Source organism: Hordeum vulgare, chromosome 1H (assembly GCF_904849725.1).
Source record: "Hordeum vulgare subsp. vulgare chromosome 1H, MorexV3_pseudomolecules_assembly, whole genome shotgun sequence".
Lineage (NCBI taxonomy): Eukaryota > Viridiplantae > Streptophyta > Magnoliopsida > Poales > Poaceae > Hordeum > Hordeum vulgare.
Genome location: NC_058518.1, coordinates 408,401,043 through 408,427,855, shown reverse-complemented (window position 1 = coordinate 408,427,855; position 26,813 = coordinate 408,401,043). Strand labels below are relative to the sequence as shown.

The window sequence follows — 26,813 nt, the reverse complement described above, 5'->3', positions numbered from 1 at the left end:
CAGAACCCAGCGATCAGGATGAGGGGAACGACAACTGGGACAAATGGTGATGTGCTCGGCTGTGAAGTTCTGGTGATGAAGGATGCAGAGAAGTTTGGCTCCCTCCTCCCCCCTTTTGTGGGTTCTGCAATGTTTAATTTTGTATCGGCCGTGTGTGGTCTGTCCAAGTTCTGGTGCCCCTTGGTTCTTGTTGTGGTAGAACTGATAGCGGTACTGGGTGATACTTTATCCTCCTTAGCTTCTGGTGGGTTTTGGGTGATGCTAGGTTTTCGCCCCATAGCCTTGTGTTCCTGATGACAGGAGCAGGGCGGTGGGTTTCCTAGCATTGCTCTAAGCTCGCTTCTCTCTCTTTCGCTCTTTCTTTCTGGTTTCAGAGCAAAACGATGTATTTCCGTTATGCATATAATGGAAAGGGGAGAAGCCCGGTTCAAAAAGATCATTATACGCAGTGGCGTATCTAGAACGAATTTGAAGGACACTTCAGTACAAGGGCTGAATATGGACTAAAATAGACTGGAACTAGCCTGAGATGGGTTGGAGTAAACTGAATTTTAATTTTAGTGGGCAGGCTTCAGCCTGTTGATGCCTGTCCAGTAGAATCGCCATTGATTATACGGTCTAATGTGTGGATGAACAAGTTATGGGAGATGATTTTTGACGATTCATCCTCGGACGAGGAAGAAGATGATGACTTCGAGTGGGCGGTTGCCGTGGTGTCCATGGATGAAGATTTCAGGTTGTATGCATTGGACATGGAAAAATTACACTCTCGCATGGCAAGGTCAATACAAAGGGCATTGTCATGATCAGTGGCGTAGCCAGCTCGATGAGCTAGGGTGGTCCAATAATAAAAAAATATGTAATTCTATGCATTGTAAAAAATATAATATCAATTTTCTACCATGTATATTGGCTATGATGGGAATTCAGGGTGGTCCATGGACCACCATGTCCACCCCTGGCTACGCCACTCGTCATGATCCAACCATCATTTTTAAGGCAGTTGTATCATAATGTTTCTGGATTTGGCATGCATACTTGGGATGCTTGGTTCTCACAATGATCTCAATGTCCTATAGTGCAAAGAGAGCCTTGGCTCAATGGTTGGACATGCGGTTGTGCAACCCAACGATCTGAGTTCAATTTGTTATCAAAAAGCTCGTATGTTCAAAAAATGTTTGCTGAGTTAAAAATTGTCCATCAATTCAAAAAATGTTTGTAAAAAAATAATGTACGGTATTTTTTTGAAAAAATCCAAGTTTTTTTCAGAAAAATGTCGATTCAGAAACCCTTTCACCGATTCAATAAACTTTTATGTCTAGGATTTGAGTAGTATTATGGAAGTCTTTATATGTCTAGGCGTTGGAAGTAGTTCAAGGTCGATGAGATTTGTTTTTAAAGTTATAAACATTTTCTTGCGCAACATAATGAAAGGTGGGGTGTGGAGTGGTAAGCTCATAGCCTTGGTATTTACCACGTTAAATGCATTGTGATCACGTGAACATCGTAACCATCATCATCGAGGAAAGAAAAATAAATGACAACATGGTGAGCCACCGTGTTAAAATAGGAGATACTTTTATGTCAGAGTATTGAGTCATACTTATTTGATTAGCGCATAATTTTTTTTATCTGCCGTTGCAACGCACGTGCATATTTGCTAGTATATATAAATATATGTATCAATAATACTACACCTACGTAATTTTTTTTACAAACCCTTACGTAACTTTCCTTCACAGCAATCTCTCCCCCTGATTTCTAGGTGGGTGGGCCTCTCATCTCCTTAACTTCCAATCAGAATTTGCTAACTGGAGTTTACGTAAAACTCATTCGTAAGTCTACGTATGTATAGCCTAAATTATAGTCAAATAGACCTAAAGTACAGCCTAATATGCTAAAAAACATGCGGTCCGGCATGCTAAACGTGTCACAGTCCAGCCCGTTTAATAACAAGGCCATGCCTGGGCTGAGAAGTAGCGCATGCGGGCCGATACGGCATAGCCCCGCTATTAAACGTGCCACGGCGGGCCGTATAGTGCCAGGCACGATTAGCACGGGCTGGGCTGTCCCGTGTGCTGTGCCGGGTCGGCCTGTTTGGCCAACTCTGCTCGCCTGTTTCCGAGTCACGCACGAGCAGGCAGCAGTAATCAACCCTCAACTACACCACGAGTCCACGACGTGCTAAATAGTGCCAAGCCAGGATAGGATAGGATAGTTTGCATCGCAGTCCTTTCGGCGTTCCTCCCGTTCCATCCATGTGTAGCGCCGTCGCGTGCCTCCACGATCGGAGTAAGCCCGGCGGCAGCGCGGGTGCTACCCCCCTACGGCTTGTCCAGCAAGCGCGGGCTCGAGCCTCGTGCTCTCTCCCTCCCATCCACTCGGGCAATTGGCAAAGCCTCCCCTCCCGTCCCGTCCGCGGCACCTCCAGTGGCAAAGACTTGGAGCCCTGCGTGCGGCCGCGGACAAGCAAATTCTTGGCGTACGGAGTACGGAGTAAGTGGTTTGTTAGCCGCGACCTCGAATCAAGCCAAATCTGAGTCTCTGTCGCAGCTTTCCGGCCCTGATCTGCTCTTTTCTGGACAGGAATCGGAGCTTGCCTGGCATCGTCATGGAGGATCCATTCCATCCAACCCGATCTGGGCGGGAGCTGCCAGTGCCAGCCATGGAGGATTCTCGATTCAAACACCATGGCCGATGGATCCGCATCAGCAAGTCTGTATCCCCGCAGAGATCTCGTGAATCTGGAGTATGATTTCCATGGATGGCGATTCGAGCAAGGTAGGGATTCTCAAAAGGACTAAGAAATTTAACTGAATTAGCCCAACACCAAGCCCGTCTAGCTCAGTTGGCAGAGCGCAAGGCTCTTAACCTTGTGGTCGTGGGTTCGAGCCCCACGGTGGGAGTATCCTTTTTTTTTTACAACCAGCTTATTTGTTTTCTTTAACTTTTTGGGAGAACTGGGACCACCATCAGTCAGGACTGAAGTTTCTGACAGAAACTATGGTGAACGGGGTCAGGAACCACCTGACTGGAGATCAAGAGATTTTGCGTGCTACGGCTGACCCTGGTGAGAGCAGGTTCGAGCCATGTGAGCTCACTGCCCGTACCATTGCTTAGTTGAGTTCATGTTTGAATTAAATCTTTTCATGCTTGCCGATGCTCTGCAAGTTGCTACCGACTTTATATTTCGTGACTGCATTTCATATAAGTTATGTTGCATGCATCATTAACATACCTGGGAAGTTTTTCTTTACTTCCTCCGTAAACTAATATAAGAGCATTTAAAAATTACTTTAGTAATCTAACACTCTTATATTAGTTTACAGAGGGAGTATTTGTTAGTAATCCATTTTCAACATTTATCTAGTACCATTCTCTTATTATTATTTTACTATAGTTACTCTCCATATATTTTACTCTAAAATTAGGAGAAACATGTGAGGCCCGTCTAGCTCAGTTGGTAGAGCGCAAGGCTCTTAACCTTGTGGTCGTGGGTTCGAGCCCCACGGTGGGCGCTGTCTTTTTTTGTTTTTATTCTTACCCATGTACTGAATTTCAGATCTATAGGGTGTACCAGTCTCGAGTTATTTAGTTTCCCTTCTTTGGATAACTTTAGTCATTTCGGCCTGAGCATGTACTGAAATTCGTTTCTATAGAGTCTGTCAGTCTTGAGTTATTTAGTTTCTTTTACCTTACCCATGTTCTGAATTTCGGGTCTATAGAGTGTATCAGTCTCGAGTTATTTAGTTTTCCTTCTTTGGATAACTCATAACTATAATAATTTCAGCCTGGAACATGTACTGAAATTCAGATCTATGGAGAGTTATTTAGTTTTCCTTCTTTGGATAACTATAATCATTCCAGCCTGGAGCATGTACTGAATTTCGTATCTATGGAGTGTATCAGTCTTGAGTTATTTAGCTTCCCTCATTTAGATAACTAAATCATTTCAGCTTGGAGTTTCTATTCGACTATAGTTATCGAGGCGAGGAACTACCTGACTGGAGATCGAGAGATTTGTATTGGATTTCGTATTTATAGAGTGCTCCAGTCTCAAGTTATTTAGTTTCCCTTCTTTGAGTATTTAACCAAAATCCACCACAATTCATGGAACCATGGCTACAAACTACCACTTTACGATTTTGTCCCAAAAACTATCATTTTTTTCCTAATCTGTGACTAGAAAATAGGCGTCGTGATACTAGGGGGCTTGTTTTGTCGCCACGTGCTTCCCAGCGGAGAACCCACCAGCTTTGTCTTGTAGCCTACTTGACGCTTTTGACAGCAGTTAACTGAATTTTTTATGCACTTATGTGCATATTAATTCAGCAAAGTGCTTTTGACAGCACTTAACTGATTACAAGCATGAGTACAATATATTACAATGTTTGCAAGAGTACAATTACAAGCATGAGTACGTTACAATGTTTGCGAGAAAAGTGGGGTAGCTCACCTACTGTTTATCTTGCTTTGTCAATTTCTTGCCTATTGTTCGAGAGTATCACCAAAAACAATAGTGACAACAGGCCCAGAGGAACAGAGTATCAACTTGCTTGATTTGCTTGCCTATTATTCCAGTTTGTGACTGCTAAACTTATTGTTCCAGTTTGTACTCTTTGCGAGTGTACTCAGCAAACAGGAACCACCACAACTTACTTGCTACTATTCCATTTTAAGTACTGATCTTGCCCTTGTTGATCTTGCTGTTGTTCTTGTTGTTTTGACAGTACTCCTTTTACTGATTTGTCAATTTCACAAATGTGGCAGCTCCTGGTCCACTTTGTGGCTGCTCCTATTCGAGTCTTTTTCACAGTATCAACTTGCTTGATCAACACAGCAGAGAGGAATCACCTACTGTTGACACTGACAACAAAAGGTACTCTCATTGTTGATGTGCTGATTTTGTTAGCAGATTTCTGGGTGTGATTTGCTTAGTAGAGCAGGATTTGCAGAACACATTATATTGTGATTTGTGAGAGTATTCCTTGCTGATTTGCTTATCTGAATAACACTGTTACTCCAATCTGCAGCAGAGCACCACAACCTACAGCAGACCAGCACAGCAGGGAAGTTCAAATTGATCCAATCTCGTGGGATTTTCACTCCAGTGGCAGAAGGGATACTACCGGCGGCAAGCAACACGGCTCCTCCTCATGTGGCGAGCTACAGGGGGTCAATTTGAGCCAAAGCAAGCACCGAATCAACGGATGTTTGAGAGGAGCGGAGGAGTTGTAGGATCAATTCCAGAAAGATCTCAGGCTCTTGATTGAAGCTGTGGCGGCCAGCGAGGGGCGGCGAGGGAGATGTGGTCGGCGGGGGCGACGGAGGAGCTGTGGCCGGCGGGGATGGAGCTGAGGCTCTCGATTGGAGCGGAGGAAGACGGAGGGAGATGAGGGTGCTGCGGACTGGAGAACCCTGACAGAGGGGAGGATCCTGGTAGAGGGGCCCGGCGAAGGGGAGGAACCTGGCGGAGGGATGGGCCTGGCGGACGGGAGGGGCGTGGTGGACGGGAGGAAGACGACGATCCTAGCAGGATTTTTAAATCAGGGGTAGTTTGGTATTTGTACACGTTTTCACCTGGTCCGAAAATACTCCGAGCGACAACTATTTCGGAACGGAGGGAGTACAAAACATAAATATGTTAGGCTCAACTACTTACACCGACAACTTAGGTTAAGAAAGATAAACAATAATGTGGTAGCAAGATATATAACAACAAGCACTATAGCTATCACAAAGTAAGTGCACAAGTAAAGGGCTCACATAAGATATAATCAAGGCATGCGAATGCGGCGATATATCCTGAAGTTCACACCCTTATGGTTGCTAATCTCCATTAGAGAAGTGTGGAGACACAATGCTCCCCAAAATGCCACTAGGGCTAGTGTACTCTCCTCACACCCTCACATAGTACAAGATGTCATGATTCTACTAAGGGATACTTGAGGGCGTTCACCGAACCCGTACAATTGGCAACCCTTGGGGGCAGTCACCGAACCCGTACAATTGGCAACCTTTGGGGACGAATTTGTATAAATCGCCCAAGACAATCTCCACAACTTAATTAGAGACCCCCGATGCTTGCCTGGATCTTTACACGAGAATGACTGAGCCCCATGATACCACCAACCGTCTAAGGTCAGTGCTGCAGACGTGTCCTATACAAAAGGTTTTACCCCTTTTTGCGATAGAGATTTAAATTGCTGCTTTGCCTGTGTGTGCGACAGGGGGGTCCATCCCACATGACCCAGAAACTGTCGGCGATAGGTCCTCCGATCACACACATTGAGCAAAAAGAGCGTATGTGCAATCGGGTGGGCCATCGCAAAAAATTAAACGAGACAAACCGAGTGAGATGTTCTTAGCATCTCACACGGGGCACAATTTTTATGTGGAAACGTTTGGGCAAGGTGTCCAAAGGCAAATATTTGTCACGCGAAAGACTTGTGTGATTGTTCATTGATCCAACACGCTTACTTTCTAGAAACTGTGTGGGATGTTTGAGGTCATCGCCCACGGTGCTGTCCCAGAAACCGTATGCATTAGAAAACCCCCATAAGAAGGCTAATTGGCCTATTACTGATAATCCACTTAGTAATCAAAATGAAATTTCAAATCAAACAGACCATATATTTCCTATCCATATTACAGCAACCAGGATTTCATAACTGAATTACATCAGAGTACAACATCAGATAGCTTCAGCACTCAATTACATTATATATGCATATAGCTAGCTACGACATTGCTCAATAGCACAAAGTTCACATGCAACATCTAAAACCTTTGGAAAGTAGCATCATTTTCGGTGAATAGACATATGAATCTCATGTGAAATATTGTTGAATCTGAAGGCGAATATTGAGCCTTCAGTGACATTGAATGTCCTTGCAACTTTAGCCGAGTGATTCTGGATGATTGCCCGCCAAACCTTTGTCCTATTGAGGAAGACTTAAATATTGTACCATGGGTATTGAATGAATACCTTCTTTGTATCTTGACCATGCACGTAGTTTGAGAGGTAATCATTGGTGAACTGCTTTATAAAGGACTGAAAACAAATATATGCATAAATATTTGTTGTAAATTTTGAAATGGAGCAAAGGAAAAAAACTAGATAAAAGAGTTAGTACCATCCTATAGTTGAACGATGTTTTCTTCATTGTACAAACAAAGATCTTATTATTATTCATCACTAGTTTCTTTATCCTAACATTTTTTCTAAGTTTCTTAGCTTGACTGATATTCATGGACAAATTGGAATTCCCAGTTCCATGCTCAAATCGAAAAGATAATTACAAACAAAACTCCCCCAGGATTGATGTTGGTTTGGACGGTACCCGAGGATTCGGCTAGCCGTGGAGTGTGATTGATTGGTGGTGGGGGAGTCAAAACTTTACTTTTCTGTTTGGGAACCTCCTAGAGCATGTGTAGCATGGAAGATGTTGAGAACTCTTAGTCACTGCGTTGACAATGAAAGCATGCCACCCAAAATTATTATCTCTGTTTTCAAAGCTTGAGCTCTGGCACCTCTGCAAATCAATGCTTCCCTCTGCGAAGGGCCTGTCTATTTATGTTCCTGTTGAGTCATCCTCCTCTTACAAAAGCACCAATTAGAGAGCACCTCTGTCATTTTTATGCTTTGCTTTTAACTGTGTTGAGTGTGACTATGACTGGATCTTCATTGCCTTGAATTACAATGTTTAGTTAGCCCTTGGTCTTTTAAGGTCCTCTGCATTTATGTTTTGCGGTCTCAGAAAGAGCTAGCGAGATACCATCTATCCGTACTGCTTCATGTTGTTTTGATTGAAGTGTTGACACTTGAGGCTTATTATTATTTGCTCGCTAGTTGATTATGCCATTGATATGAGTTTACTGTGAGATCTAGATGTCATTTGCTTATGTGGTTTGCTTGTGATCTTGCTAAACCTCTGGATATGAGTTAGACATAGTTGTAACAACAAGATCAAACCGAGTTCGTCAAAGTTTTTCTTTTGTCTCTTTTAGTTTGTCAACTGAATTGCTTGAGGACAAGCAAGGCTTTAAGCTTGGGGGAGTTGATACGTCTCCGTCGTATCTACTTTTCCGAACTCTTTTGCCCTTGTTTTGGACTCTAATTTGCATGATTTGAATGGAACTAACCCGTACTGACGCTGTTTTCAGCAGAATTGCCATGGTGTTGTTTTTGTGCAGAAATAAAAGTTCTCGTAATGTCGTGAAAATTTACAAAGATTTTTTCTGGAATAAAAGAAAAATACCTGCGCAAAGATCCATGTGAGGGGGCGTGCCAGTGGGCCACAAGCCCACAGGCCGCGGCCACCCCCTATGGCCGCGCCGTGCAGGCTTGTGGGGCCCACTTGGCACCACCGCCCCCAATCTCAGCTCTATATCTTCCGTTTCGCCTGGAAAAAAATCAGAGAGAAGGTTTCATCGCGTTTTGCGATACGGAGGCGTCGCCACATCCTGTTCTTCATCTGGAGGGCTGATCTGGAGTCCGTTTCGGGCTCCGGAGAGGGGAAATCGTCGCCATCGTCATCATCAACCTTTCTACATCGACAATTCCATGATGCTCTTCATCGTTCATGAGTAATCTCATCGTAGGCTTGCTGGACGGTGATGAGTTGGATGAGATGTATCATGTAATCGAGTTAGTTTTTGATGGGGATTGATCCCTAGTATCCACTATGTTCTAGATTGATGTTGCTACTACTTGGCTATGCTTAATGCTTGTCACTAGGGCCCGAGTGCCATGATTTCAGATCTGAACCTATTATGTTGTCGCCAATATATGTGTGTTTTAGATCCTATCTTGCAAGTTGTAGTCACCTACTATGTGTTATGACCCGGCAACCCCGGAGTGACAATAGCCGAAACCACTCCTGGAGATGACCATAGTATGAGGAGTTCACGTATTCACCGCGTGTTGATGCGTTGGTCCGGTTCTTTATTAAAAGGAGAACCTTAATATCCTGTAGTTTCCAATAGGACCCCGCTGCCACGGGAGGGATGGAAATAGATGTCATGCAAGTTCTTTTCCCTAAGCACGTATGACTACATACGGAATACATGCCTACATTAGATTGATGAACGGGAGCTAGTTACATATCTCTCCGTGTTATAGCTGTTACATGATGAATCACATCCGTCACACTCATCCATCACCGATCCACTGCCTACGAGTCTTTTACTACTGGTTCTCGCTACGTTACTTTGCCTAGGCTTGTCCCTTGCTACAAGAGGGATTGGGCCACTTTGCTGCTGCTGTCACTACTGCTATTACTTGTTACTTTGCTGCTGCTGCTACTACTGTTCCTTACTACTCCGCTGTTACTTGTTGCAAGACTTTGTTGGCGCTAACATCCCGTCAACACGTCTTTTTCTGGCGCCGTTGCCGGGGATTGTCAAAGCTTTTTCTGGTGCCATTGCTATCATACTACCTTGCTACTGATACTTTGCTTGCAGATACTAATCTTTCAGGTGTGGTTGAATTGACAACTCAGGTGCTAATACTTGAGAATATTCTTTAGCTTCCCCTTGTGAGCGAATCAATAAATTTGGGTTGAATACTCTACCCTCGAAAACTGCTGCGATCCCATACGCTTGTGGGACATCACACCCCTCCCGGTGAACTTCCGGAACCCATTAGTCACTCCCGGTACAATGCCGGTAATGCCCGAAAACCTTCCGGTAACCAAATGAAGTCATCCTATATATCAATCTTCATTACCCGACCATTCCGGAAACCCTCATGATGTCCGTGATCTCATCTGAGACTCCGAACAAAATTCGGTAACCACACATATAACTCAACTATACTAAAACATCATTGAACCTTAAGTGTGCAGACCCTGCGGGTTAGAGAACTATGTAGACATGCCCCGAGGCACTCCTCGGTCAATATCCAATAGCGGGACCTGGATGCCCATATTGTATCCTACATATTCTCTAAAGATCTTATCAGTTAAACCTCAGTGTCAAGGATTCATATAATCCAGTATGTCATTTCCTTTGTCCTTCGCTACGTTACTTGCCTGAGATTCGATCGTCGGTATCCACATACCTATTTCAATCTCGTTACTAGCAAGTCTCTTTACTCGTTCCATAATACAAGATCTCGTGACTTACACTTAGTCACATTGCTTGCAAGGCTTGTTTGTGATGTTGTATTACCGAGTGGGCCCCAAGATACCTCTCCGTCACACGGAGTGACAAATCCCAGTCTTGATCCATACTAACTCAACGAACACCTTCGGAGATACCTGTAGAGCACCTTTATAGTCACCCAGTTACGTTGTGACGTTTGATGCACACACGGTATTCCTCCGGTGCCAGTGAGATATATGATCTCATGGTCATGGGAATAAATACTTGACACGCAGAAAACTATAGCAATAAAATGACACGATCAATATGCTACGTTCATAGTTGGGTCTAGTCCATCACATGATTGTCCTAATGATGTGATCCAGTTATCAAGTGACAACACTTGCACATAGTCAGAAAACCTTGACTATCATTGATCAACTGGCTAGCCAACTAGAGGCTTGCTAGGGACATTGTTGTGTCTATGTATCCGCACATGTATCTATGTTTTCATTCAATACAATTATAGCATGGATAATAAACGATTATCTTTAAATAGGAAATATAATAATAACTATTTATCACTGCCTCTAGGGCATATTTCCAATAGTCTCCCACTTGCACTAGAGTCAATAATCTATTCCTCACATCGCCATGCGATTTACATTGTAATAAATCAAACATCCATACAGTTCTGGTGTTGATCATGTTTTGCCCGTGGAAGAGGTTTAGTCAATGGGTCTGCTACACTCAGATCCGTGTGCACTTTACAAATATTCACGTCCTCTCCTTCGACGTAGTCACGGATGAGGTTGAAGCGTCGTTTGATGTGTCTGGTCTTCTTGTGAAACCTTGGTTCCTTTGCTAAGGCAATGGCACTAGTGTTGTCACATAACAGAGTTAATGGACCTAGTGCGCTCGACACAACTCCAAGATCTGCCATGAACTGCTTCATCCAAACACCCTCCTTTGCTGCCTCTGAAGCAGCCATGTACTCCGCTTCACATGTAGAATCTGCTAAGACGCTCTGCTTGGAACTGCACCAGCTTACCGCACCCCCATTAAGAATAAATACGTATCCGGTTTGTGACTTAGAGTCATCCGGATCGGTGTCAAAACTTGCGTCGACGTAACCGTTTACGACAGCTCTTTGTCACCTCCATAAACGAGAAACATTTCCTTAGTCCTTTTCAGGTACTTCAGAATATTCTTGACCGCCGTCCAGTGTTCCACTCCTGGATTACTCTGAAACCTGCCTCCATACTTATAGCCAAGCTAACATCTGGTCTAGTGCACATCATTGCATACATGATAGAACCTACGGCTGAAGCGTAGGGGACGAAACTCATTTGTTCTATATCTTCCGCAGTTGCTTGGCAATGAGTCTTACTCAATTTTATACCTTGTAATACTGGCAAGAACCCTTTCTTGGATTGATCTATTTTGAACCTCTTCAAATCTTTATCAAGGTATGTGCTTTGTGAAAGTCCTATTAGGCGTCTCGATCTATCCCTATAGATCTTAATGCCTAGAATGTACGCAGCTTCTCCTAGGTCCTTCATAGAGAAACTTTTATTCAAGTAATCCTTTATGCTCTGCAAAAGCTCCATGTTGTTTCCAATCAGCAATATGTCATCCACATATAATATTAGAAACGCCACAGAGCTCTCACTCACTTTCTTTTAAATACAAGATTCTCCAACCACTTGTATAAACCCAAATGCTTTGATCACCTCATCGAAGCACTTATTCCAACTCCGAGATGCTTGCACCAGTCCATAAATGGATCGCTGGAGCTTGCATACTTTGTTAGCATTCTTTGGATCGAAAAAACCTTTGGGTAATATCGTATACAACTCTTCCTTAAGAAAACCGTTAAGGAACACCGTTTTGACATCCATCTGTCAGATTTCATAATCGTAAAAGGCAGCTATTGCTAACATGATTCAGACGGATTTAAGCATCGCTACCGTTAAGAAAGTCTCATCGTAGTCAACTCCTTGAACTTGTGAAAAACCCTTTGCCACAAGTCGAGCTTTATAAACGGTCACATTACCGTCTGCGTCCGTTTTCTTCTTATAGATCCATTTGTTCTGAATAGCCTTGCGGCCTTCAGGTAGTACTTCCAAAGTCCACACTTTGTTCCCGTACATGGATCCTATCTCGGACTTCATGGCCTCCAACCATTTGTTGGAATCCGGGCCCACCATTGCTTCTTCATAATTCGGAGGTTCATTGTTGTCCAGCAACATAATCGTTAAGACATGATTACCGTATCACTCAGGAGCAGTACGTGATCTTGTCGACCTGCGAGGTCCGATAGCAACTTGATCCGAAGTTTCATGATGATCATCATCAACTTGCTCCTCAACCGGCGTTGCAGCAACATGGGTTTCCCCTTGCACTGCGCCACCATCTAGATGGATTAGAGGTTCGACAACCTCATCAAGTTCTATCTTCCTCCCACTCAATTCTTTCGAGAGAAACTCCTTCTCAAGAAAAGCTCCGTTTTTAGCAACAAACACTTTGCCCTGGGATTTGAGATAGAAGGTATACCCAACTGTCTCTTTTGGGTAACCTATGAAGACGCACTTTTCCGCTTTGGGTTCCAGCTTTTCAGGCTGAAGTTTTTTGACATAAGCATCACATCCCCAAACTTTAAGAAATGACAGTTTTGGTCTTTTGCCATACCACAATTCGTATGGTGTCGTCTCAACGGATTTTGATGGTGCCCTATTTAAAGTGAATGCAATTGTCTCTAATGCATAACCCCAAAACGATAATGGCAAATTGGTAAGAGACATCATAGATCGCACCATCTCTAATAAAGTACGATTACGACGTTCGGACACACCATTACGTTGTGGTGTTCGAGGCGGTGTCAACTGTGAAACAATTCCACATTGTCTTAAGTGAGGACCAAACTCGAAACTCAGATATTCACCCCCATGAGCAGACCGTAGGAACTTGATCTTCTTGTTACGATGATTTTCAACTTCACTCTGAAATTGTTTGAACTTCTCAAACGTTTCAGACTTGTGCTTCATCAAGTAGACATAACCATATCTACTCAAACCGTGAGTGAAGGTGAGAAAATAACTATATCCGCCGCACGCCTCCACACTCATCGGACCACATACATCGGTATGTATGATTTCCAACAAGTCACTTGCACGCTCCATTGTTCCGGAGAACGAAGTCTTAGTCATCTTGCCCATGAGGCATGGTTCGCACGTGTCAAGTGAATCAAAGTCAAGTGACTCCAAAAGTCCATCGGTATGGAGTTTCTTCATGTGCTTTACACCAATATGACCTAAGCGGCACTGCCATAAAAACATGGCGCTATCATTGTTAACTCTAACTCTTTTGGTCTCAATGTTATGTATATGTGTATTATCGCTATCAAGATTCAATATGAACAATCCTCTCACATTGGGTGCATGACCATAAAAGATATTACTCATAGAAATAGAACAACCATTATTCTCTGACTTAAACGAGTAACAGTATCGCAATAAACAAGATCCAGATATAATGTTCATGCTTAACGCAGGCACTAAATAACAATTATTTAAGTTCATAACTAATCCTGATGGTAACTGAAGTGAAATTGTGCCGACGGCGATTGCATCAACCTTGGAACCATTTCCTACGCGCATCGTCACTTCATCCTTCGCCAGCCTTCGCTTATTCCATGGTTCCTGTTTTGAGTTGCAAATATGAGCAACAGAACCGGTATCGAATACCCAGACACTACTACGAGAGTTGGTTAAGTACACATCAATAACATGTATATTGAATATACCTGATTTTTCCTTGGCCGCCTTCTTATCAGCCAGATACTTGGGGCAGTTGCGCTTCTAGTGACCCAGACCCTTGCAATAATAACACTCCATTTCAGGCTTAGGTCAAGCTTTGGGTTTCTTCGTCGGACTGGCAACAGGCTTATCACTCTTCTTTGAATTACCCTTCTTTCCTTTGCTGTTTCTCTTGAAACTAGTGGTCTTATTCACCATTAACACTGTATACTCTTTACGGAGTTCTGACTCTGCGACTTTCAGCATCGCGAATAACTCGCTGGGTGACTTGTTCAACCCTTGCATGTTATAGTTCAACACAAAGCTATTGTACTTGGTGGCAGTGATTGAAGAATTCTGTCAGTGATAGCCTCTTGCGGGAGTTCAATCCCCAGCTCAGTTAGACAGTTTGAGTACCCAGACATTTTGAGCACATGCTCACTGACAGACGAATTCTCCTCCATCTTGCAAGCATATAATTTATCAGAGGTCGCATACCTCTCAATCTGGGCGTTCTTCTGAAAAATAAACTTCAACTCCTAGAACATCTCAAATGCTCCATGACGCTCAAAGCGACGTTGAAGTCCCTGTTCTAAGCCATACAAGACTACACATTGAACTACTGAGTAGTCCTCCTCGCGTGCTAACCAAGCGTTCTTAGCATCTTGGTCAGCCGCGGCGGGTGGTTCATCTCCTAGCGCAACATTAAGGACATAATCCTTCTTCCCAGCTTGCAGGAGCAACTTAAGATTACGAGCCCAGACTACAAAGTTGCTTCCATCATCTTTCAACTTAGCTTTCTCTAGGAACGCATTAAAATTCGGGGTGACTGTCGCGTGAGCCATTGATCTACAACATAAATATTTTCAAAGTGGGCTTAGACTATGTTGAAGATAATTAGAGTTTAACTAATCAAATTACTTGCTAAACTCCCACTCAAAAAGTACATCTCTCTAGTCATTTGAGTGGTACATGATCCAAATTCACTAACTGAAGTCCGATCATCACGTGAGTTGAGAATAGTTTCAGTGGTAAGGTTCTCTATGCTAATCATATCAACTATACGATTCATGCTCGACCTTTCGGTCTCATGTGTTCCGAGGCCATGTCTGCACATGCTAGGCTCGTCAAGCTTAACTCGAGTGTTCCGCGTGTGCAACTGTTTTGCACCCGTTATATGTGAATGTTGAGTCTATCACACCCGATCATCACGTGGTATCTCAAAACGACGAACTGTAGCAACGGTGCATAGTCGGGGAGAACACAATTTCGTCTTGAAATTTTAGTGAGAGATCACCTCATAACGCTACCGTCGTTCTAAGCAAGATAAGGTGCATAAAGGATTAACATCACATGCAATTCATAAGTGACATGATATGGCCATCATCTTGTGCTTCTTGATCTCCATCACCAAAGCACCGGCACGATCTTCTTTTCACCGACGCCACACCATGGTCTCCATCAACGTGTCGCCATCGGGGTTGTCGTGCTACTTATGCTATTACTACTAAAGCTACGTCCTAGCAATATAGTAAACACATCTGCAAACACAAACGTTAGTTCAAAGACAACCCTAGGGCTCGTGCCGGTTGCCGTACCATCGACGTGCAAGTCGATATTAACTATTACAACATGATCGTCTCATACATCCAATATATCACATCACGTCATTGGCCATATCATATCGCAAGCATACCCTGCAAAAACAAGTTAGACGTCCTCTAATTTGTTGTTGCATGTTTTACGTGGCTGCTATGGGTATGTAGTATGATCGCATCTTACTTACGCAAAAACCACAACGGAGATGTGGAAATTGCTATTTAACCTCTCCAAGGACCGCCTCGGCAAAACCAATTCAACTAAAGTTTAAGAAACCGACACCCGCAAGTCATCTTTATGCAACGAGGTTGCGTGTCAAGCGATGAAACCAGTCTTTCGTAAGCGTACGAATAATGTCGGTCCGGGCCGCTTCAATCCAACAATACCGCCGAATCGAGAAAAGACTAAGAAGGGCAGCAACTCGAACATCACCGTCCACAAAACCATTTGTGTTCTACTCGAGATAACATCTACGCATGAACCTAGCTCATGATGCTGTTGGGGAACGTCGCATGGGAAACAAAAATTTTCCTACACACATGAAGACCTATCATGGTGATGTCCAACTACGAGAGGAGATTTGGATCTATGTACCCTTGTAGATTGCACAACAGGAAGCATTAAGAAACGCGGTTGATGTAGTGGAACGTCTTCACCTCCCTCGATCAGCCCCACAAACCGTCCCACGAACCGTCCCGCGATCCATCCCATGACCCGTTCCGATCTAGTGCCGAACGGACGACACCTCAGCGTTCAGCACACGTACAGCTCGACGATGATATCGACCTTCTTGATCCAGCAAGCAAGACGGAGAAGTAGATGAGTTCTCCAACAGCGTGACGGCGCTCCAGCGGTGGTGAGGATCTACTCCTGCAGGGCTCCGCTGGAGCTCTGCAGAAATACAATCTAGAGGTAAAACTATGGTGTTTAGATCTGAGTTGCACGTGGTAAAAGTTGTCTCAAATCAGCCCTAAATCACCACCATATATAGGAGGGAGGGGGAGGAGGCTTTCCTTGAGGGCCAAGCTCTCAAGGGTGCGCCGGCCAAGGGAGAGGAGGAGTCCTCCAATCCTACTCCAATTAGGATTGGAAAGTGGAGTCCTTCTCTTCCTTCCCACCTCTCTTTTTCTTTCTTTCTTTGGTATTCTTCACTTGGCGCATAGGCCCTCATGGGCTGTCCCACCAGCCACCTAATGGCTTGTGCGCCACCCCTAGGGCCATTGGGCTTCCCCCGGGTGGGTTGCCCCCCTCCCGGTGAACTTTCGGAACCCATTCGTCACTCCCGGTACAATGCCGGTAATGCCCGAAAACCTTCCGGTAACCAAATGAAGTCATACTATATATCTATCTTTGTTTCCCGGCCATTCCTGAAACCCTCATGACGTCCGTGATCTCATCCGGGACTCCTAACAACATTCGGTAACCACACATATAACTCAACTATAATAAAACATCATTGAACCTTAAGTGTGCAGACCCTGCGGGTTCGAGAACTATGTAGACATGCCCCGAGGCACTCCTTGGTCAATATCCAATAGCGGGACCTGGATGCCCATATTGGATCCTACATTTTCTCTGAAGGTCTTATCGGTTGAACCTCAGTGTCAAGGATTCATATAATCCCGTATGTCATTCCCTTTGTCCTTCGGTATGTTACTTGCCCGAGATTCGATCGTGGGTATCCGCATACCTATTTCAATCTCGTTATCGGCAAGTCTCTTTACTCGTTCCGTAATACAAGATCCCATGACTTACACTTAGTCACATTGCTTGCAAGGCTTGTTTGTGATGTTGTATTACCGAGTGCGCCCCGAGATACCTCTCCGTCACACGGAGTGACAAATCCCAGTCTTGATCCATACTAACTCAACGGACACCTTCGGAGATACCTGTAGAGCACCTTTATAGTCACCCAGTTCCGTTGTGATGTTTGATGCACACAAGGTATTCCTCCGGTGCCAGTGAGTCATATGATCTCATGGTCATAGGAATAAATACTTGACACGCAGAAAACTATAGCAATAAAGTGACACAATCAATATGCTACGTTCATAGTTTGGGTCTATTCCATCACATGATTCTCCTAATGATGTGATCCAGTTATCAAGTGACAACACTTGCACATAGTCAGAAAACCTTGACTATCATTGATCAACTGGCTAGCCAACTAGAGGCTTGCTAGGGACATTGTTGTGTCTATGTATCCACACATGTATCTATGTTTTCATTCAATACAATTATAGCATGGATAATAAACGATTATCTTCAAACAGGAAATATAATAATAACTATTTATCATTGCCTCTAGGGCATATTTCCAACAGTCTCCCACTTGCACTAGAGTCAATAATCTAGTCCTCACATCGCCATGCGATTTACATTGTAATAAATCGAACACCCATACAATTATGGTGTTGATCATGTTTTACCCGTGGAAGAGGTTTAGTCAATGGGTCTGCTATATTAAGATCCATGTGCACTTTGCAAATATTCACGTCCTCTCCTTCAACATAGTCGGGGATGAGGTTGAAGCGTCGTTTGATGTGTCTAGTCTTCTTGTGAAACCTTGGTTCCTTTGCTAAGGCAATGGCACCAGTGTTTTCACATAACAAAGTTAATGGATCTAGTGCGCTCGGCACAACTCCAAGATTTGTCATGAACTGCTTCATCCAAACACCCTCCTTTGCTGCCTCCGAGGCAGCCATGTACTCCGCTTCACATGTAGAATTTTCTACGACACTCTGCTTGGAACTGCACCAGCTTACCGCACCCCCATTAAGAATAAATACGTATCTGGTTTGTGACTAAGAGTCATCCGGATCGGTGTCAAAACTTGTGTCGACGTAACCCTTTACGACGAGCTCTTTGTCACCTCCATAAATGAGAAACATTTCCTTAGTCCTTTTAAGGTACTTCAGAATATTCTTGACCGCCGTCCAGTGATCCACTCCTGGATTACTCTGAAACCTGCCTACCATACTTATGGCCAAGCTGTCGTCTGGTCTAGTGCACAACATTGCATACATGATAGAACCTACGGCTGAAGCGTAGGGGACGGAATTCATTTGTTCTCTATCTTCCGTAGTTGCTGGGCACTGAGTCTTACTCAATTTTATACCTTGTAATACTGGCAAGAGCCCTTTCTTGGATTGATCCATTTTGAACTTCTTCAAAACTTTATCAAGGTATGTGCTTTGTGAAAGTCCTATCACGCGTCTCGATCTATCCCTATAGATCTTAATGCCTAGAATGTAAGCAGCTTCTCCTAGGTCCTTCGTAGAGAAACTTTTATTCAAGTAATCCTTTATGCTCTCCAAAAGTTCCACATTGTTTCCAATCAGCAATATGTCATCCACTTATAATATTAGAAACGCCACAGAGCTCCCACTCACTTTCTTGTAAATACAAGATTCTCCAACCACTTGTATAAACCCAAATGCTTTGATCACCTCATCAAAGCGCTTATTCCAACTCTGAGATGCTTGCACCAGTCCATAAATGGATCACTGGAGCATGCATACTTTGTTAGCATTCTTTGGATCAACAAAACCTTCGGGTTGCATCATATGCAACTCTTCCTTAAGAAAATCGTTAAGGAACACCGTTTTGACAACCATCTGACAGATTTCATAGTCGTAAAAGGAAGTGATACGTCCATTTTGCATCATGCTTTCATGTTGATATTTATCGCTTCTTGGGCTGTTATTTCACTTCACGGTACAATACTTATGCCTTTTCTCTCTTATTTTGCAAGGTTTACATGAAGAGGGAGAATGCCGACAGCTGGAATTCTGGCGTGAAAAAGGAGCAAGTTTGAGAGGCCTATTCTGCGCAACTCCAAAAGCCATGAAAATCAACATGGATTTTTTGGGATTTATAAAAAATACTGGGCCAAAGATGTACCGGAGGGGCGCCAGCAGGGGGCCACAAACCTGCTAGGCGCGGCCACCCCCCTGGCCGCGCCTAGGGGTCTTGTGGGCTCCCAGCTGGCCCTCTGGCTCCCCCCTTTTTCTACAAGAAGGGTTTCGGTCTGGAAAAAATTAAGAGGAGGCTTTTCGGAGGATTCACCGCCGCCACGAGGCAGAACTTGAGCAGAACCAATCTAGAGCTCCGGCAGGACGATCCTGTCGGGGAAACTTCCCTCCCGGAGGGGGAAATCGTCGCCACCGTCATCACCAACACTCCCTTCATCGGAGGGGACTCATCACCATCAACATATTCATCAGCACCATCTCATCTCCAAACCCTAGTTCATCTCTTGTAACCAATCTCCGTCTCGCGACTCCGATTGGTACTTGTAAGGTTGCTAGTAGTGTTAATTACTCTTTGTAGTTGATGCTAGTCGGATTACTTGGTTGAAGAGTTTATGTTCATATCCATGATGCTACTCATTACCTCTCTGGTCATGAATATGATTATGCTTTGTGATTAGTTACTTTTGTTCCTGAGGACATGGGATAAGTCTTGCTATAAGTAGTCATGTGAATTTGGTATTCGTTCGATATTTTGATGTGTTGTATGTTGTTTTTCCTCTAGTGGTGTTATGTGAACATCGACTACATAACACTTCACCATTATTTGGGCCTAGAGGAAGGGATTGGGAAGTAGTAAGTAGACGATGGGTTGCTAGAGTGACAGAAGCTTAAACCCTAGTTTATGCGTTGCTTCGTAAGGGGCTGATTTGGATCCAGTAGTTTAATGCTATGGTTAGACTTTGTCTTAATTCTTCTTTCGTAGTTGCGGATGATTGCGAGAGGGGTTAATCATAAGTGGGATGCTTGTCCAAGTAAGGGCAGTACCCAAGCGCCGGTCCACCCACATATCAAACTATCAAAGTAGCGAACGCGAATCATATGAACATGATGAAAACTAGCTTGACAGAAATTCCCATGTGTCCTCGAGAGCGTTTTTCCTCCTATAAGACTTTGTCCAGGCTTGTCCCTTGCTACAAAAGGGATTGGGCCACTTTGCTGCACCATTGCTACTTTTGTTATTTGTTGCTTGCTATGAATCATCTCACCACACAACTACTTGTTACCAATAATTTCAGTGCTTGCAGATATTACCTTGCTGAAAACCACTTGTCAGATCCTTCTGCTCCTCGTTGGGTTCAACACTCTTACTTATCTAAAGGACTACGATAGATCCCCCATACTTGTCGGTCATCAAGACTCTTTTCTGGCGCCATTTCCGGGGAGTGAAGCGCCTTTGGTAAGTGGAAATTGGTAAGGAAACATTTATATACTGTGCTGAAATTTATTGTCACTTGTCACTATGGAAACTAATCCGTTGAGGGGCTTGTTCTGGGTATCTTCACCTCGAACGGAAGCACAAAGAGTTGCTCCTCAACCTGCTGCACCTATTGAAAATAATTGCTTTGAATTTCCTTCGGGCATGCTTGAGAAACTGCTGGCTAATGCTTTTACAGGAGATGGACCATCACATCCCGACTTGCATCTAATCTATGTAGATGAAGTTTGTGGTTTATTTAAGCTTGCAGGTTTGCCCGAGGATGAGGTCAAGAAGAAGGTCTTTCCCTTATCTTTGACGGATAAGGCATTGACATGGTATAGGCTATGTGATGATACTGGATCATGGAACTACAATTGGTTGAAATTGGAATTTCATCAAAAGTTTTATCCTATGCATTTTGTACATCGTGATCGGAATTATATTTATAATTTTTGGCCTCGTGACAGAGAAAGCATCGCTCAAGCTTGGGGGAGGCTTAAACCAATGCTATATTCATGCCCCAACCATGAGCTCTCGAGAGAAATTATCATTCAGAACTTCTATGCTCGGCTTTCTCATGATGATCACACCATGCTTGACACTTCTTGTACCGGTTCTTTTATGAAGAGAGATATTGACTTAAAATGGAATTTATTAGAGAGAATTAAACGCAACTCTGAAGATTAGGAGCTTGATGAAGGTAAGGAGTCAGGTATTAATTTCAATTTTGATTGCGTTAAATCCTTTGTTGAAACAAATACTTTTTGTGATTTTAGCGCGAAGTATGGACTTGACTGTGAGATAGTAGCTTCATTGTGTGAATCATTTGCTGCTCATATTGATCTCCCCAAAGAGAAGTGGTTTAAATATCATCCTCCCTTATAAGTCAATGTAGTTAAACCCAATCCAGTTGAAGAGAAAGTCATTGCCTATAATGATCCTATTGTTCCCAGTGCTTACATTGAGAAACCACCTTTCCCTGTTAGGATAAATGATCATTCTAAAGCTTCAACTGTGATACATAAAGGCTACATTAGAACGCCTACACCCCGTGAGCAAATTAGAATTGAACCTAGCATTGCTATTATTAAAGATCTCCTCTCTGACAATGTTGATGGCCATGATATTCACTTCTGTGAAGATGCTGCTAGAATTGCTAAACTACACGCTAGAGACAAACATAGGCCTGTTGTTGGCATGCCTGTTGTTTCTGTTAAGATAGGAGATCATTGTTATCATGGTTTATGTGACGTGGGTGCTAGTGTTAGTGCAATACCTCAATCCTTATATGATGAAATCAAAGATGAGATTGCACCTGTTGAGATAGAACCTATTGATGTCACTATTCAGCTTGCCAATAGAGATACCATCTGCCCTGTGGGAATTGTTAGGGATGTTGAAGTCTTGTGTGGTAAAACGAAGTATCGTGCTGATTTCCTCGTTCTTGCTACCACACAAGATATCTTTTGTCCCATCATATTTGGCAGACCCTTCCTCAATACCGTCAATGCTCATATTGACTGTGAGAAGCAAACTGTCACTGTTGGCTTTGAAGGTGTGTCACATGAGTTCAATTTCTCCAAGTTTGGTAGACAACCTCATGAAAAAGAGTTGCCCAGTAAGTATGAAACTATTGCCTTAGCTTCTATTGCCGTGTCTCCTACTGATCCCTTAGAGCAATACTTGCTTGAGCATGAAAATGATATGCATATGGATGAGAGGAATGAGATAGATAGAGTTGTCTTAGAACAATATCCTATCCTTAAAAATAATTTTCCTGTTGAACTGCTTGGGGATCCACCCCCACCAAAGGGCGATCCTGTGTTCGAGCTTAAACAGTTGCCAGATACTCTTAAGTATGCTTATCTTGATGAAAAAGAGATATATCCTATTATAATTAGTGCTAGCCTCTCAGAGCATGAAGAAAAGAAGTTATTAAGAACTCTGAGGAAGCACCATGCTGCTATTGGATATACTATTGATGATCTTAAGGGCATTAGTCCCGCTCTATACCAGCACAAGATTAAAACCGATCGTGATTCTAAACCAGTTGCTGATCATCAAAGGAGATTGAATCCTAAGATGAAAGAGGTAGTAAGAAAAGAAATACTAAAGCTCCTGGAAGCGGGTATTATATATCCTGTTGCTCATAGTGATTGGGTGAGTCCGGTGCATTGTGTCCCTAAGAAGGGAGGCATTACCGTTGTCCCTAATGATAAGGATGAATTGATCCCACAGAGGATTATTACTGGCTATAGGATGGTGATCGATTTTAGGAAATTGAATAAGGCCACTAGGAAAGATAATTACCCTTTGCCTTTTATCGACCAAATGCTAGAAAGACTGTCTAACTACACACACTTCTGCTTTCTAGATGGTTATTCTGGTTTCTCCCAAATACCTGTTGCACAATCTGATCAGGAGAAAACCACTTTCACTTTCCCTTTCGGTACCTTTGCTTATAGACGTATGCCTTTTGGCTTATGTAATGCACCTTCTACTTTTCAAAGATGTATGATGGCTATATTCTCTGACTTTTGTGAAAATATTGTTGAGGTTTTCATGGATGACTTCTCCGTTTACGGGTCTTCTTTTGATGATTGCCTCAGCAACCTTGATCGGGTCTTGCAGAGATGTAAAGACACCAACCTTGTCTTGAATAGGGAGAAGTGCCACTTTATGGTTAATGAAGGCATCATCTTAGGACATAAAATTTCTGAAATAGGTATTGAAGTCGATAAGGCTAAGGTTGATGCAATCGAGAAAATGCCATACCCCACAAATATCAAAGGTATAAGAAGTTTCCTTGGTCATGCTGGTTTTTATAGAAGGTTCATTAAAGACTTCTCTAAGATTTCTAGGCCTCTTATCAATCTCTTCCAAAAGGACATTCCTTTTGTTTTTGACGATGATTGTGAGGAAGCCTTCGAAATACTTAAGAAGGCCTTGATAACCGCACCTATTGTTCAACCACCTGATTGGAACTTACCTTTTGAAATCATGTGTGATGCTAGTGATTATGCTGTTGGTGCTGTCTTAGGGCAGAGAGTTGATAAGAAGTTGAATGTTATTCACTATGCTAGTAAAACTCTAGACAGTGCCCAAAGAAACTATGCTACTACGGAAAAGGAATTTTTAGCAGTCGTGTTTGCATGTGAAAAGTTCAGGTCTTACATAGTTGATTCCAAAGTCACTATTCACACTGATCACGCTGCTATTAAGTACCTCATGGAGAAGAAAGACGCTACACCTAGACTTATCAGATGGGTTCTCTTGCTACAAGAGTTTGATTTGCACGTTGTCGATAGGAAGGGTGCTAATAACCCAGTAGCAGATAACTTGTCTAGGTTGGAGAATGTTCTTTATGACCCACAACCTATTGATGATAGCTTTGCTGATGAGCAATTGAATGTCATCAATGCTTCCCGTAGTGCACAATGGTATGCTCATTATGCAAACTATATCGTTGCCAAATATATACCACCTAGTTTCACATACCAACAAAAGAAGAAATTCTTCTTTGACTTGAGACATTACTTTTGGGATGATCCTCACCTTTATAAGGAAGGAGTAGATGGTGTTATTAGACGTTGTGTACCTGAACATGAACAGGGACATATCCTACAGAAGTGTCACTCTGACGCCTACGGAGGACACCATGCGGGAGATAGAACTGCACACAAGGTATTGTAATCAGGTTTCTATTGGCCCACTCTCTTCAAGGATGCCCGTAAGTTTGTCTTGTTTTGTGACGAATGTCAAAGAATAGGTAATATCGGTAAACGTCAGGAAATGCCTATGAACTATTCACTCGTTATTGAACCATTTCATGTTTGGGGCTTTGATTATATGGGACCTTTTCCAAAATCCAACGGGTATACTCATATCCTAGTTGCTGTTGATTACGTCACTAAGTGGGTAGAAGCTATCCCAACTAGTAGTGCTGATCACAACACCTCTATTAGGATGCTTAAAGAAGTTATTTTCCCTAGTTTTGGAGTCCCTAGATATCTAATGACCGATCGTGGTTCACATTTCATTCATGGTGCTTTCTGTAAAACGTTTGCTAAGTACGATGTCAACCATAGAATTGTGTCCCCTTATCACCCTCAGTCCAGTGGTCAAGTAGAGCTAAGCAATAGAGAGATTAAACTAATTCTGGAAAAGACTGTCAACGGGTCTAGAAAGAATTGGTCTAAGAAGCTCGATGATGCACTGTGGGCTTATAGGATTGCCTATAAGAATCCCATGGGCATGTCTCCGTACAAAATGGTGTATGGTAAAGCATGTCATTTACCTCTTGAGCTAGAGCATAAAGCCTATTGGGCAATCAAAGAGCTCAACTTTGATTTCAAACTTGCTGGTGAGAAGAGGTTATTTGATATTAGCTCGCTTGATGAATGGAGAACTCAGGCATATGAGAATGCCAAGTTGTTCAAAGAAAAGGTTAAGAGGTGGCACGATAAAAGGATACAAAAGCGTGAGTTCAATATAGGTGATTATGTCTTGCTATATAATTCTCGTTTAAGATTTTTTGCAGGCAAGCTTCTCTCTAAATGGGAAGGTCCCTATATTGTTGAGGAAGTATATCATTCCGGTGCTATCAAGATCAACAACACGGAAGGTTATTGTCCGAAAGTGGTAAATGGGCAGAGAATCAAGCATTATATCTCAGGTACTCCCATAAATGTTGAAAGCAATATTATCAATACCATAACTCCGGAGGAATACCTAAGGGATATTTATCAGCCTGTTTCAGACTCCGAAAACAAAGAGGTATGTGTTTCGGTAAGTAAACAGACTCCAAAACTTTTCCAGTAGGAATTTTTCTCCGTTTTGGAATATTTAGAAAAATAGAAAAATTGGAAGTAGTCCGGAAAGCGCACGAGGAGGCGACAAGCCTGCCAGGCGCGGGCCACCCCCTGGCCGCGCCTGGGGGGCTTGTGGCCACGTCGTGTGCCTCCCGGACTCCGTTTTCTTGTGGAGTACTCCTTCTAGTCGAAAAAAATCATTATATATTCTCCCGTAATGTCTGACCCTCGTATCACACAGATTTCCTCTGTTTTCGTTTCGAGCCTGTTTTCTGCCGCAGATTTAGGGCAAGATGTCTTCTCAGGAACTGTGGGGGAGAACAATCTCCCTAAAGTCTATGGAGAAGTAGATGCTGATCTGAAAAGAATGGAGGTCATGGAGGGCAAGGAAAGGCTACCTAAAGAAACCAAGGGCAAAACTAAGGAGGATAATCAGGCTTGGGACGAAGGGCAATCGGTGTTCAACAAGGAAGAAGTTGAAGAAGTGGATTTCCTCCAACCCTACCTCCACCTACTGTCTCCATCCTTGATTGAACTCTTGAGGTTTTGTGAAACAACTCGTGCTCGGAATACTTATCTCACTATTGAAGTTGTTTTGCTGGAGAAACATATCACAGATCTCCAAGGTATAAATCAAAGATTGATGGCCCACTTAGAATCAAAGGACAAAACAACTCCACCACCATCACCTCCAAAGGAAGACAACTAAGCATGGGTATGGGCAATCCCCTTGGCTTGTGCCAAGCTTGGGGGAGTTGCCCCGGTATCGTATCACCATCACATCTCTTACCTTTACCTTTGTTTAGTTTGTTCCTTTTCAGTTTTCTCTTTCTCTAGTAGAATAAAAGTCTTAGTGTTTTAGTCTTGAGTCTTGCTTTGTGTCACCCCCGATGTATTCGAGCTCGTGAGCCATATAATAAAGAGTGTCTTAGTTAAGGGCTTTGCCTCATGCCATGATCAAGAGAATGAGAAAGAACAAAATCATGAAAGATCATGCAATGATCTTATGGGAAGTGATGGCTTCACATATAAAAAGAATGTTGATTGAAACTTGTTGAGGGTAGACAAACGTAGACATTGGTCATTGCTGCAATTAATAGGAAGTGATAAAGAAGGAGAGGTTCACATATAAATATATCATCTTGGTTCCGAACAATGCTATATGATTAGAGATCCCTTAGCATGTGACGATTGCTTCCAGCTCATATTAGCCAAAACTCCTGCACCAAGTAGAGATACTACTTGTGCATCCACAAACCTTCTACCCAGTTTTGCCATGAGAGTCCAG

At 43.1% G+C, this 26,813-nt stretch overlaps 1 protein-coding gene and 2 non-coding genes across 8 annotated transcripts; all 3 read left to right on the top strand.

The window, feature by feature from the left end:
- The first annotated feature begins 2,194 nt into the window (after positions 1-2,194).
- LOC123440930 lies at positions 2,195-7,132 on the top strand. Of its 6 annotated transcripts, none has more exons than XM_045117484.1 (5): positions 2,195-2,496; positions 2,587-2,781; positions 2,977-3,091; positions 4,771-4,879; positions 5,034-7,132. In XM_045117484.1, the coding sequence occupies exons 2-5, from the start codon at positions 2,752-2,754 to the stop codon at positions 5,236-5,238; spliced, it is 459 nt and encodes a 152-aa protein (XP_044973419.1). In that variant the 5' UTR covers positions 2,195-2,496; positions 2,587-2,751; the 3' UTR covers positions 5,239-7,132. The 6 variants fall into 6 exon arrangements, 4 of the variants coding, with proteins under 4 accessions (XP_044973419.1, XP_044973427.1, XP_044973412.1 ...); XM_045117492.1 differs by having other exon boundaries at positions 2,977-3,070; positions 5,034-7,131; XR_006630384.1 differs by having other exon boundaries at positions 2,977-3,080; positions 5,034-7,131.
- On the top strand, positions 2,834-2,906 carry TRNAK-CUU. The gene has a single exon. It is a non-coding gene; the product is annotated as a tRNA-Lys (tRNA).
- On the top strand, positions 3,446-3,518 carry TRNAK-CUU. Its single transcript has one exon. It is a non-coding gene; the product is annotated as a tRNA-Lys (tRNA).
- Positions 7,133-26,813: the final 19,681 nt, after the last annotated feature.